Below are 13283 nucleotides of genomic sequence, written 5' to 3'. Positions count from 1 at the left end.
TGGTACAAACACGCGAGTCTCATTCTTCACACACTGACCACACAATTAACATGGTGGTGATTATCAGTGAGTCTGAGCTGCTGTTACACCTGCCTGTGAAGGCCCAGCACACCTCACCCATTAAACAGAGCTTGGTTACTTGAAATATTTATATATGTATGTGCACTACAGACACTGTAGTATGACTAAAACTGATTCACATCTAGAGTGGAGCCGTCTGAGAGGCTCAACATGGTCTAATGGACAGATTTAGACAAAGAACTTAGACTCAAAGCAGGCTATCAGAGGGGAAAGGAGCAGCACCACACTTAACACTTACCCTGCTACACATAAATGTCCCCCATTATGAGTTTGACTTGAAGTATTGGCTTCAGAATGTGCCTAAATTAAAAGGACTTTACATGCAAAATGTCCATAAGGGTTTATGTTCAAAGATTGAATGGGGAATATTTGTGTTTGTATGAATGTTTTATTTGTTAAATCGTAATGTTGAAAATCATGTATTATACTTGTGTTTGTCTGTAATTAATGTGAGGTTAATACAGATAAACTAATAACATAAAACATGAGGAGCTTGCTCTGTTGTGCAGTTACTGGTAAAACCAGCAGAGGGGGCTGAGCGGTTGTCATCGTGAGGGAGAGGTTTCCCTCTTCCTGTGGTGATAAAAGAGAGAAAGACGAGCGGAGTTCTGGTTTTGGTCCCTCAGTCTCAGATGGATTATGGCTCCCAGGAGGATGGAAACCAAACCGGCGATCTTCTGCCTGAAGACGCTGCTGCTGCTCTACTCCTTCATCTTCTGGGTAAGAAAACCTGTTCTTCATGTCTTATTTTAACTTCAGCTAAATCCTGTCTCACAATCAGATCCAAGAGCTCAACGGGTTTGTTTAAAACATGTTTAAACTGCTGAAATGTCATTGAAATCCTCAGACTGAAATAGTTTGAATAGGTGTAAATTTGATAAATTTTAGAATAAGCTGCATTAATTAAACATGCAGGTGAGTAGATAAAAACTTCAACAATTTATCTATTTTTAAAGTGGACAAAGTCAAAGGTCATAGGATCGGTAATTATCTGGATTCTGAGGAATGAGTAGGATGAAGCCAGAGCTCTGACACCAACCTGAAAATGAAGACATGGACCTCCGGAGAGGGCACTGCTGAAACAACACCTGATAACAGGAAGCAGTCATGTCAGTAGAGCTGATCAGAATATTCTTTCTGTCTCTTTCAGGCTCAGGTCTGGTTGTCTTAGTCCAGCTCCTGTTTTGTTTCATAATCAACAGTCTGTATTTCCTAACCATCTTTAATTTGTTGTTGTTAGTTTGTCCAACTTTTCACTCAACCTTTATTTTCTAGGTCTGATCAGTTGCTCAGTCCTATTTCTTATTATTGTTCACTAGTTTGTTTGTTTGTTTTTTTCCTGGTCCCAGTTATTTCCTTTCTCAATACATTGCCCTGTTGATTAGCAGCCTAGACGTGGTTGTTTATTGTTAGTTGCTTTCCACTGTAACCCATACAGCTATATTGCCCTAGACTGATTTTTTTAAACCATTCAGGTGGCTGTGTACCATTGATTGTTACCTAATGGATTATGCTAGTTACTTTCTAGTCCTCAGTTATGTTTCTTCCCAGTTGTCCTAACAAGGCCTGAATTCTGGTGCTAATTTTAGTCCAGTCCCATTTACAGTCTAGTCTGGGCTGCTACCTGTTCCTCATTACAATCTTCTCCCAGCTGTTGTCTTTTTTTTTTACACAGTCCTGTTTGCAGCCCTCTGTGTAGTTTCTATCTCAGTTTGTTGATTACTCTGAGTTGATGTTTTCTAGTTGCTTGTTGCCTAGGCCGCCTTGATGCCGATGACCTAGGTTTTTCAAAGAGTCTGGCCATATCATTGCTGCAGCAGTTGACTAACACTACTATCTAGCCAGTCCACATTGTTTCCTTTTTAGCTAACTGTTGCCTAAAAAACCCAGATTGTTGACTTGTCTGGTTTCTCGTCTTGTAATGCCTAAAGTTGCCATACCCTGTTGTTGAGGAGGATTCATTGTTTTGTATTCCTGATTGTTTACTTCACTGCTGTTTTTTATGGATTGTTGCCTTGTTTGAATTGTTTGCCCAATCCTGCAAATTGGGCTACATTTGTTTTTTGACTTTTCATTTATGCTGTTAGTTTTATAGGTGATAAACATTTTCTTGTCATTGTTGTTGCTTCCTATTTATCCTAACAAGGCCTACTTTCTGTTAAGAGTTTAGAGTATCCCTACTTGTTGCCTACAGTAGTCCTGTTTTTCCCCATTTTGTTTCCTATCCCTAATTTCTAAGCAGTCTGTCCTGTGGTTTTCTATTGCCTAAATCTGCTTAATCTACTTGTCATGAAAACAATGGTTGTGGCTGCAACAACTGATTGTTGCCTACCTCTGGCTGTATCCTAACATTGCTGGTAAGCCCCAGTTATTGACTGGTCTGTGTTGTTGTCATATAGAGTTTAAGTCACTTGGCCGTGGTTAATGCCTAGAGATTTGGGAGCCCAAATCATGATCTTGTCCAGGTTGTTGCCTTGTCCTGGTAGTTGCCTAGCCATTTTTATTGCTGTTCTTTCTATTGCAGTCCAGTTAGCTGTATTGCCCAAGATATTGCCCCAGCTTTAGCTGTTGCTTAGACTGAGTTCATTGAGTTCAGCTTCTTTTCCAGTCTTGGTTGCTATTGGATTTTTAGCATCTGATCATTGTCAGGTCCTTCCTATTGCAGTGGCCCATTTGTCCTAATGAGGACTGTGTTTTGTGTGGTCTTAGAGATCTAACCAATAGCACAGACTAACTTCCTCTTGCTCTGAATGAGATTTCAGTGTTGGAGAGACTGTTTTCTCTCGATGGACGCTGACTGTAGTTCAGTCTGTCAGAAAAATTTTACCTGCTGAGTATTAAATTTAATTTAATTATCATTAAATTAATATTTAATATTGACCTTATCTGATCTATTTCTTTTCCAGATTCAAACGTTAGTCTTTCATAACAGATTTTACAACAAAATAATCTAGTGCAGAATCATGTGAGTCACATTTTACTATAAATGCCATTGTCTTTGTTGCTGGCACAAAGTAAATGATAAAGATATCGAACATTATTTCCCGCTCCATTTATTGTTGAAGTGAATCAGATTTTTTTTTTAATCTTCCCAGACACAATCTGTTGTCTGCTGCACAAACACAAACTCCCACTTTTATCCCGAATCAAACCAACCTGACGTGACTCCAGCTGACAGACGGCTTTCTTGTCATCTGCGGAGTGTTTCAACATCCCAGCATGACTCCTTTTGAAACGCTCATACAGGCGCAGCAGGCAGCCCGGCACGACCGGGAGTCAAAATCAAATGCCTCCTTCATTTATCTCCTGCCAGCAGCCAGTGCCTTTTCTCCTCTTTCATCCTGTGTCGGTCTTACTCCCAAATCTGATCAGGCGTCCTCATAAACCACCTGAACAAGACATAGTATCCAGATAGAGAGCTGGCTCATCAGAAAAATTAGTTATAAATCATGAAACTGATATTTGCATGAGAGGTCCTCAAGAGAATTTACAGTGATTTTCAAAACAAGGGAATTTCACCTTGTTAGAACCTTTTAAACAAACCTTTTAATAAATATGTCAGGTGATTTTGTTTGTACACTGTGCTCAAATATTGTTATATTTTTAGTTTGAAAGGCTGAAATCAGATCCACGGACTCATGTAGCATAGAGAAAAATTAAGAACCAAACTGCAAGAAGAAGAAGAAGAAGAACTGCAGATTTGAATCACATTTCATATGTTTTTTGTTTTTATTTATTTATTTTTATAATTACCAGTTTTGACAAGGAGGCTGGTATTGAGAGTTGGTGATGGTGGCCCGGGTGCTTTTAAGTGCTTTGGTAATTATTTTTTATTGATTTTTATGATGTCTGTGGACAGTTGACTTCAAAATAAAGGCTGAGATATGTGTTGGGAATGATGTGACCTATGGACGCCTACCCTCCTCCCATTATGCCCCACAATCTTTTTCTTTTAAACACAAATATATTTAAATATATTTGTATCATTATAGAAACCTGGTCTATAAACACAAACCTACCACCTACTCTAGTAATCTCAGTGTCCATCTTGTACTACATCTACTGACAACCATTCATCCAATCCACTCTGACTGGGTGGAGCACACATTTCCACAGTGGTGTTTTTTGGGAATGTTTTTGAGGACATTCCCTGACATTAGTGCACTCTGAAACCTCTTTGCTGCTAAATTTAACTGTCACAACTAAGTGCCGAACCGTAAAATGGATGCAATTATTATTGAAGACATCCGATGAGCTACCCCGGAGCACAACGTGTGCTCTGACTGTGTCTGCAGCTGCTGAGCTAAATTCTTTCAGCTGGTTTCAGCTGTATGTAGCATCCAGTTTGTCATGGGGATGCTGGTCCAGCTTCTTTTCCCATCTGTTTGTCACTTTGTCACTTCACTGTCAGAGTCTGCAGAGACATGTGGTGCTTAATTACAGTCCCAGCTTCTGTGTGCGGTTCAACACGTCTGCTGCACAGCTTTAACTTCTTTTGCAGATTAAACTTTTGCAATAAGAATGATTTCTTTTGACTGGACAGAAAACATTTAACTTGCTTTACGTACCAACTGTATAAAACTAAAACGCCTTTATGCTTCCTTATGAATGAATGATGAGTTTATAAGGGATCTGTGGTCATATGAGGTTCATGTCTTCATCAGCTGTTTGTGAACACTAAAGTTTTTGTTGATTTTTATTTTTTATCATGGCTATGTAGTCTTTTCACTAAATTACTAAATAAATAAATAAGAAGTCTACGTCTTTTTTTGTCTCATATTATAATAAATTATTCAATCCCCAACCAAGTAAAATGATAAAAACAGCCCAGGTCATTACCAAAATTATTTGTTACTCTTTTTCTACACTTGCACATCAGTGATTTGTCTCTAATTTGAAATTGTACTGTATAACTGTATATTTAAATGCTGCTTTTGTCCAGTTCTTCAAAATAGCCACTAAATATAGCAACAGGCATATCATCATAAAAATGATGTTAGCTAACATAACATATATATTTTAAAAAGAGAGAAATTCGCACTAATAAACCATCTACCAAAATGTTAGTGGGTTATTTTGTTTTTTTTAATAGAGCAGTTAATACAATGAACTGAAATAGATTAAAATGCAAATTACAATCAATCAATGTAGAGTTTTTAAGTTTTTCTTTTCTTTTTCTTTTACACTCATTTTTTAAACACTCCTTCAGGTGACAGGGGTGGTCCTGCTGGTGGTGGGGTTATGGTGGAAGTTCATGTTGGGTCCCTACATGTTGCTGATTTCTAGCAGCCCTTCCAGTGCTCCCTACGTCCTCACTGGCACCGGCGCTGCCATTGCCCTGTTCGGACTGTTCGGCTGTTTTGCCACCTGTAGGGGGCGTCCTTGGATGTTAAAACTGGTGGGTCTTCCAGCTTACTCGGAATTTGTTAACAAATGTCTGACTAAACCTTTTATGAGGTTTTTTTTTATGTGACTAAAGGTTTCAAAATTAAAAAATCTCTGCTAACTAATACATCTATCAAGTTTTTAGGTTTAATGACCAGTTAACTTGCTCATTCCGTATGGTGTGACTCCTTGTCCAACCTCATGACCTTTGATCTCTCCTCAGTACGCAGTGTTTCTGTCTCTGGTCTTCATGACTGAACTCATTGCTGGGATCTCTGGATTTGTCTTTCGTCATGAGGTCAAAACACACTTGAGAGTTTTCAGAATACCTTCAAAAAACACAGCTGCTCATTCTGACCAATATCTGTCTGTGTTTGCATGTTTAGATTAAAGGGACATTCCTCACTGCCTACAGTGCAGCAGTGATGAGATACGACGGACGAGATGACAGGAGTGTGGCAGTGGATGGTGTCCAACGCAGAGTAGGTGTTTTCCATGATCCACTCATTAATGTTTCGTAAGTAGTATATTGGAAACTAAAAAGTTACCTCTAAACTTGCCAAGTATCTTAATAAAAGAAGCAACTTTTGGGTGGTCCCTTATTCACAAAGGGTCACCATGGGAGGAAGTGGCACGTTTTATGCTGGTTGCCCTTCCTGACATAACCCCAAAGGATTTTGTGTCCTCTACTGAGACCAAACCAGGGATCTTTTACTTGTCAAGTTAAAGTCCAAACTGCTAGTCTATGGAGCATTTTACCTTATTACCAACACCTACATTTGTTCTTTCTTTTGGGTGTTCCTCAGGGTCATATTGTTGGTCTCTTATAGTTTTAACTTTTAAACAACCCTCTGTGGCATTAATTTTATTTTATTTCTTTAGAGAGCAAATATTTCACTTTACTTCTTGCAAGCCTGTCGGTCCCTATTCATGGATCAGTCAACAAAGTTGTCCTCCCCTTGTTTTACTAAAGGCAATAAGGGGTACCAAAAATGTCAGTGTCACTGTTATATATACATACACACACACATATACACACTCCTGTGGTAGCAATCAAATATATTTCAAATATTGATGCACATGTTTTATTAATGCAGTTATTCAAACATATAAAAATGATATAACTACTTTTATTTTATTAAACATGTCTCATGTCATTAAAGAACTTCTGAGCCCCGCAGGGGACATGGGAGGAAAAAAAATTAAGACGGACTTTTGCGAGATCTCGCAAAACTATCTTGGGATCTCGCAAAAGTTTTAGCCGCATTCTTCCCGTTAGCTCGAAGCTAACGGGAGGTCGAGACCTACTACAGCCGGGAGGAACACTGCTTTCCCGGCACATCGTGTCTCGACCTCCCGGTCGGCTTCGAGCCGGCGTCCGAAGAATGCGGCTAAAAGTTTTGCGAGATCTCGCAAAAGTCCGTCTTAATTTTTTTTTCTCCCATGTCCCCTGCGGGGCTCCGTAAAGAATAAAGATTTTAAGGGTTGGTGTGATAACTAAATATGCAGTCTGCATGAGGACAATAACATACAATAGAGATAATTAATTTCCTAATTAAAAAAAACAAACAAAAAGAAGCAAAAGGAACAATGTCAGAGACTTCATAGGCAGAGAAACTTGCTGATATGTCCAGCGTTCTTTTATGCAGATTTTACACTGATGACGTCTTTCACACATTCAGAAACAAACATGATGAGATGTTGAAAAGTGGTGATTTGGTTGTCTCTGTTTCTTCAGTTACACTGCTGTGGAGTTTATAATTACACCAGCTGGTTCAGCAGTGTGTATTTTCCCATCAGTGGGATTCCTACCAGCTGTTGTGTTCATGTCTCTGACTGCAATGAAGCAGACCTGAAGAACACCACTCTGGCAGCACAGAAGGTCTACAAAGAGGTCAGGAAGGCACAAATAATACATGAAGAAAATTCAGTTCCCAAAAGTTTTCATTTGCATTTGCTTTTTTGTGGAGATTATTAAGATTATTATAATTATTAAGTCTAACAACCACAATTATGCTAAGTGGTCACATGATGGTGATCCATCAGTCTGTATTTACTGCAAATCACTTTACCCTGTCTCCGCAGGGTTGCTATGAGCTGGTTGTGTCCTTCATAGAGAGCAACATGGGAATCATTGCTGGAGTTACCTTTGGTATTGCCTTCTCTCAGGTACTAAACATGGCCTTTGGAATCTATAGGAGACAATAGGAGACAGTGACACTGAAGCAGAAATAAAATCCATCTCTCTGTGTTTTTTAGCTGGTCGGTGTAACTCTGGCCTGCTGCTTGTCTCACTTCATCAACAGCAACCAGTACGAGATGATCTAACAGGTAATCCACACGTCCCCGGCACTAACCTATCACTTTCTGATGGACACTAACTAACCAACCAAGGTGTAGCGTAACTAACCAAAGCTACACTTAACCCACCTGAAAGTGAGATCTAACAACAAAAGTATCCTAAACTAGAGTGTTTATGCATAGGAAAAAATATAATAGGAATGTGTGCATAAAGCATAAAACACAGCTTTGGTAAGAAAGTACTTACCAGTAGAAAAAGGCTATATAAGTCGCAAATCTAGATCTTAACCTACTTCTAACTCATATCTACCTTACTTCAAACCTACATGTAGACCTTGAACTAAACCTAACTTACATCAAACACAGAGAACCTAGCCCAAATCTACACTTAAAACTACCCCAAACCTAGAGATACACAACCAATGCAAGTCTAGATCTTGACCTAAATCAAGCCTAACTAATACAAACTGAGACCTTCACCTATACAAAACATTAACCTTTACCCAACCTATATAACCTTTCACAATCCTACATCTATCCTGACCTACCTCAATCTACCATCTACCCCAAGACTATACCTTAAACCTACTCCTAACCTAAACTACACCTTACCTGCGGGGATAGCTGGGGCCAGGGATAGCTCAGTAGGTAGAGTGGTTGCCCCATGATCGGAAGGTCGGGGGTTTGACTCCACTGAACGGCTACCCTGAGGTACCGTCCCTACACACTGCTCCCCGGGTGCTGCATTGGTGGCTGCCCACTGCTTCACTGGGTGAATGAGTTAAATGCAGAGGAGTAAATTCCCCATGGGGACTAGCACATACACATTATGACATTATTATTATTATTATTATTATTATTATGTCAAACCAAGCTAAAACCTAAAGCTACACCTAGCCTACCCCAAGACTCAACATTAAACTTACTCCCAACCTAACTCCAACCTCATAACTATATTTGATGTACCCCCAATATAGACCTACACCTAACTTACACTAAAGCTGAACACACCCAACTTTAATCTAAAGTTTACCTGACCACATTCTCAACTCTTTAAGTGAATGTAAAACAAGCATGTGCTGTTGTTTACCTCCATCTCCTTTGTCTGTGTTTTCTTTTGCAGGAAAGTGAATAAGATGTACATCACCATGGAAACCTTAGGAAAAACACACACATACAAACACTGTTAGCATTCCTCTTGTATTTATTTTGTGTCTTGCTGTGAAATACTGAAAATTGACCCCTTTGTGTTCTCTCTCTTTGTGTTGTTAGGATCTTTCTTTGTATGTGTGTCAGGCTCAGGTCCTGAAAAAACCTGTTGTCAGTAACAATCATATTCAGAAAGCCCTCTTAGGGGCACCAGAACACTTGAAAGGCTTTCACATTTTTAGGTTAAAGTTGAAATTTGATTCTGTGGCAGTGTGCTGTGTTTGAAAGACGTGTTGTTCATGTTTCATATTCTGTGTACTGTGATGTGACAGATTTTATATTTCTGTTTTCTGAATGACAAACTCACTGATAACTATTTGAGACATGCAATGTTTTCAACAAAATAAAGGAGGCTGCGTGTTGTGTCGATAAATCCAACATAAGAAAACCTTACATGTAACTTTACCTTGACATAATAGCATCACACAGTTGCTGCAGCTTTGTCAGCTCCACATCCATGTGAATCCATCCACAAGAATCTCCTGTTTACCCACATCCCCAAAGGTGCTCCATTAGATTGAGGATATGGTGTCTGTGGAGGCCAGTGGAGTACAGAGAACTCACTGTCAGGTTCAAGAAATCACTTTGAGATATAGTTTCGTGACATGGTGCGTTTTCCTAATGGAAGAATTATTAGGATAGTTAACAATACATAGGTAGACTGTGGCTTTTAAACAATGCTCAGCAAGAAAATATCCATCACACCTTTACACCAGAAAAAAACTAAACCACTGATACAAAGCTGGAGAGACCCTTTCTTGCATGTCATTCATCAAATTGTAAACCCACCATCTGAATACTAAAGCTGCCATCTTCTTGAGCTATTTTGTCTTAGAGAGCAATCATATGTTCAGAGTCGCTTAAATCAACTTTCTTTTCCCTTCTCATGCTCACTTTGAACTTCAGCAGGTTGTTTTGATTATTTTATACATGCCTAAATGCATTAGTGCCATGTGATTGGCTGCTAAGATATTTGTGTTAATAAGAAGCTGACAAGTATACCTACTGCTGTTTGGCATTATTTAAAAAAAGAGCATCCAGGGCCCTGTTTCAGGAAGCCGGTTTGGAAAACTCAGAGTGAAAAACGACACTCACGGTTGAGTAACCCCGAACTGTCCAACTCGGAATATTCGGTTTCAGAAAGGCTGATAACAATTAGTTCAGTCAACGCGGAGTTGCTGTAACCCCAAGTGAAGCGCGCGGACGAGGATACATAAAGCCCTGATAAGCGGAGCACAGATTAAGCGAGTCACCATGGAGACGGAGGGAAAGAAGGCGCGGTCAATGTATTTCACAGCGCTTGAGGCCGAAATTCTGATGGCAGCATATGCCGATAACATGCAAATTCCGCGGAAAAAAGTAACACAGCGACAGCTGCAAAAGAAAGGGAGCATGCATGGCAAAACATAGCCGACAGAGTCAATGCGTGAGTGTTAATATAAACATTGATCGAGGGATTTCCACCCATTTAACACGTTATTTTATCATATGTTATTTTATTTGTTATTTTATACATTTTATTTTGTGATGTGATGTGAGCGCAGGTGCAACCCAACAGGCCCCAAACGTGCCTGGCAGCAAGTAAAAATGAAATAGAAAAATATAGTCCAAACAGGTAAGGTGTAATTGTATTATGAGCCATAGTGCTTGGTCTGTTTGTCCGATGTAAATCAATTGCAGTTAGAGGCTACATTAATTTTCTTTCTGTAAGCACTTATTGAAATTATCTGAGCACATTACAAGTACATATTTGCTTACTCTGTATGCTCAAATGTGACCCGTTATAGCCAACAGAAAAAAAGCGGAGGCCCGAAAAACAGGTGGGGGTCCTCCACCACCACCACTCACAGAGGCTGAGCAGTTGGCCCTCAGCCAAAACAGTGGGCGCCCTGTGGCCGAAGGCATCTCTGCGGGGACATCCTCTGAGTCAATAACCCCGCAAGACACAAGTGCCTACATAGGGGGTAAATTCAAAATAATACATGATGTGCATACATCCTTTCTTCACAGTCACCTTTGCAGTGCTACTCATTCATTTGATAAACTCTTTACCATAATGGATTATTTTGTAGTGAAGTTATTTTCCTACTGATTTTGCCTTCCCTCAGTCTTGGTTGTCTTTGAGAGCATAATGACAATGAAGTGTAAGGTGATTGGTATGTTTGTTAATTGCCATTTGGTCCCTTGTAAGTTATAAGTGACCTGTATAAACCTCATATTCTATCAGTTGATGGTGATGGTGTACTGCATCTGGTGCAGCCTCCTGTTGAGCCAGACCAACATGCAGTTGTGAGTAATACTCCACAGATTATATGAGTTTACAGTAGAACAGCAATGTTGTTTATTTCTTTACTACAGGAAAATAATGAAGAAACATTGACAGCTGTTACAGAGGAGGAAGCAACAGAGACACTTTATGAGGTTTACATCTTTTAATACTTTGTGTACAGGAAATACAGGCGACCAATAAAGCCAGTTGAACAAAAAATCTGTTTATTCCTCTTTCAACATGTTTAGGTGATGGGTCAAAGGAAATGATTGTGACATATGGTGTCTCTGACTGCGCTCCCATCTTGTATGTCCGTGGGAGGGTCAGGATGTTCATGGTTTGGATCACTGCTGATGTTTGGTTCAGAAGGACAGTGTTCTCCTCTAATTGTGGCAATGTTGTGAAGAATCACACATGCCACAATAATGTCACATGCCCTTTCTGGGGTGACCCTGAGTCTTTGCAGGCACTGGAACCGGGCCTTAAGCATTCCGATAGTCATTTCAATTCTGGCTCTTGTCCTGCAATTAGCCAGATTATATCGCTGCTGTGGGCCCGGTTCAGGGTCAGGGTAAGGGGTAAGCAAATAGGGTAAACATGGATACCCCCTATCACCAAGCAAGTAGCCAGTGAACTCTCCTAAGACAGAAGGATACACTTCAGTTCAAATGTCCCTGAAGCAATTGGTCTTTATATATTTTAAAGTATTCTCAACTCACCATGTCCAAATTTTGTGCTCAGTGTACATTCACGGAATATTTGTGAGTCATGGACAGAGCCTGGCCACTTGGCTTCCACATTTGTGATAATGTTGGCAGCATCACATATGATCTTCACAGTGCAGAGAACACAAATTAGCATCCATTACTATAATGAAATAATTTGTTAGTTTGACATGCTACAGGGAACTATGTACCTGTACATTAATGCTGTGGAAAGACTTCCTGTTCACATAGTCTCCTTCATTTACTGAAGGAGCAATGATTGGAATGTGAGTGCCATCTGTACAGCCAATCACGCCTGGGAACCCTGAAAATAAATGTGCAATTTAAGTAGTAGTCCAAGTATCACCACATCATACATTAAGTTTTGGTCATCCTGATACCTGCAATTTTGTGGCATCCCTCTTTGATGAATCTTGTGGGTCTATGATCGGGGAACACCACAGACGAGTACAGGAGACGTTTCAGTGCAACTGTAACATTCTTGACTGCCCGACAGACGGTAGCCTTGGAAACGTGCTCAGCGTCACCAATATTATACAGAAAGCTCCCGTTTGCAAGAAACCGAAGTGCAATACAAATAATATGCAATGAACTGAGAGCATGTCCGCGATGTGTCACATGCGTAATATATGGCCTGAGGATGTTATCCAAATAAATTATAGATTGTGCTGAGAAACGGTAACGTTCGCACAGAAAATCATCAGGAAATGATAAAATGTCCAAACGCGCTCTGATCACTCTCTCCCGGCGGAGAGCTCTGCAGAGAATTTGGGCTTCACGATCTACTGGCTCTTCAAGGAAGTGGCACGCCATGTCCGACACTTCCTACTGTCAGGTTTCCGACAAAGGGGCGGAGACAGTCAGGGTTAGTTGTAGTAAACCTGCTAGGGGGCAGGTTAGCTTCACGGAGTGTGTCGTCATAGTGACTCACTCAGGCTGCAGCTGAACTCGCTTTGTGAAACCGAAAACCCAGAGTTTTCGTTAACTCAGGGTATACTTACTCAGTTTTTCCACTAAACCGGCTTCCTGAAACAGGGCCCTGGTAATAAACTAAAATACACAGTGAAAATAAATACTTTATGGCTGGGGAAGAATTCAGTCGTAATATAATGTGTAGCCAGACGGGGGCAATGTTTTACACATCCATCCATTAGAGACAGACCACCATAATCACACATAACACACAATTTAGGATCACCAGTTAAGCTAGCGTGCATGTTTTAGAACTGACTGTGGGGAACCAGAATTCCCTGAGTGGATCCATGCAAACACGTTAGAACATGTGAAATAATCTTTAAAATAGTCATTTGTGG

General features: G+C 40.1%; 1 protein-coding gene across 1 annotated transcript; it reads left to right on the top strand.

The window, feature by feature from the left end:
• The first annotated feature begins 670 nt into the window (after positions 1-670).
• Positions 671-9841, top strand: LOC146641761 (tetraspanin-7-like). Its single transcript, XM_085399280.1, has 8 exons — positions 671-801; positions 5291-5479; positions 5690-5764; positions 5853-5948; positions 7205-7360; positions 7552-7635; positions 7726-7797; positions 8891-9841. The coding sequence occupies exons 1-7, from the start codon at positions 721-723 to the stop codon at positions 7792-7794; spliced, it is 750 nt and encodes a 249-aa protein (XP_085255406.1). The 5' UTR covers positions 671-720; the 3' UTR covers positions 7795-7797; positions 8891-9841.
• Positions 9842-13283: the final 3442 nt, after the last annotated feature.

This window comes from Rhamphochromis longiceps, linkage group LG23, assembly GCF_057381845.1.
Source record: "Rhamphochromis longiceps isolate RC_006_pf linkage group LG23, R_longiceps_female_GT1.1, whole genome shotgun sequence".
In the NCBI taxonomy this organism is placed as follows: domain Eukaryota; kingdom Metazoa; phylum Chordata; class Actinopteri; order Cichliformes; family Cichlidae; genus Rhamphochromis; species Rhamphochromis longiceps.
This window is presented reverse-complemented; position numbering and strand designations above follow the sequence as displayed.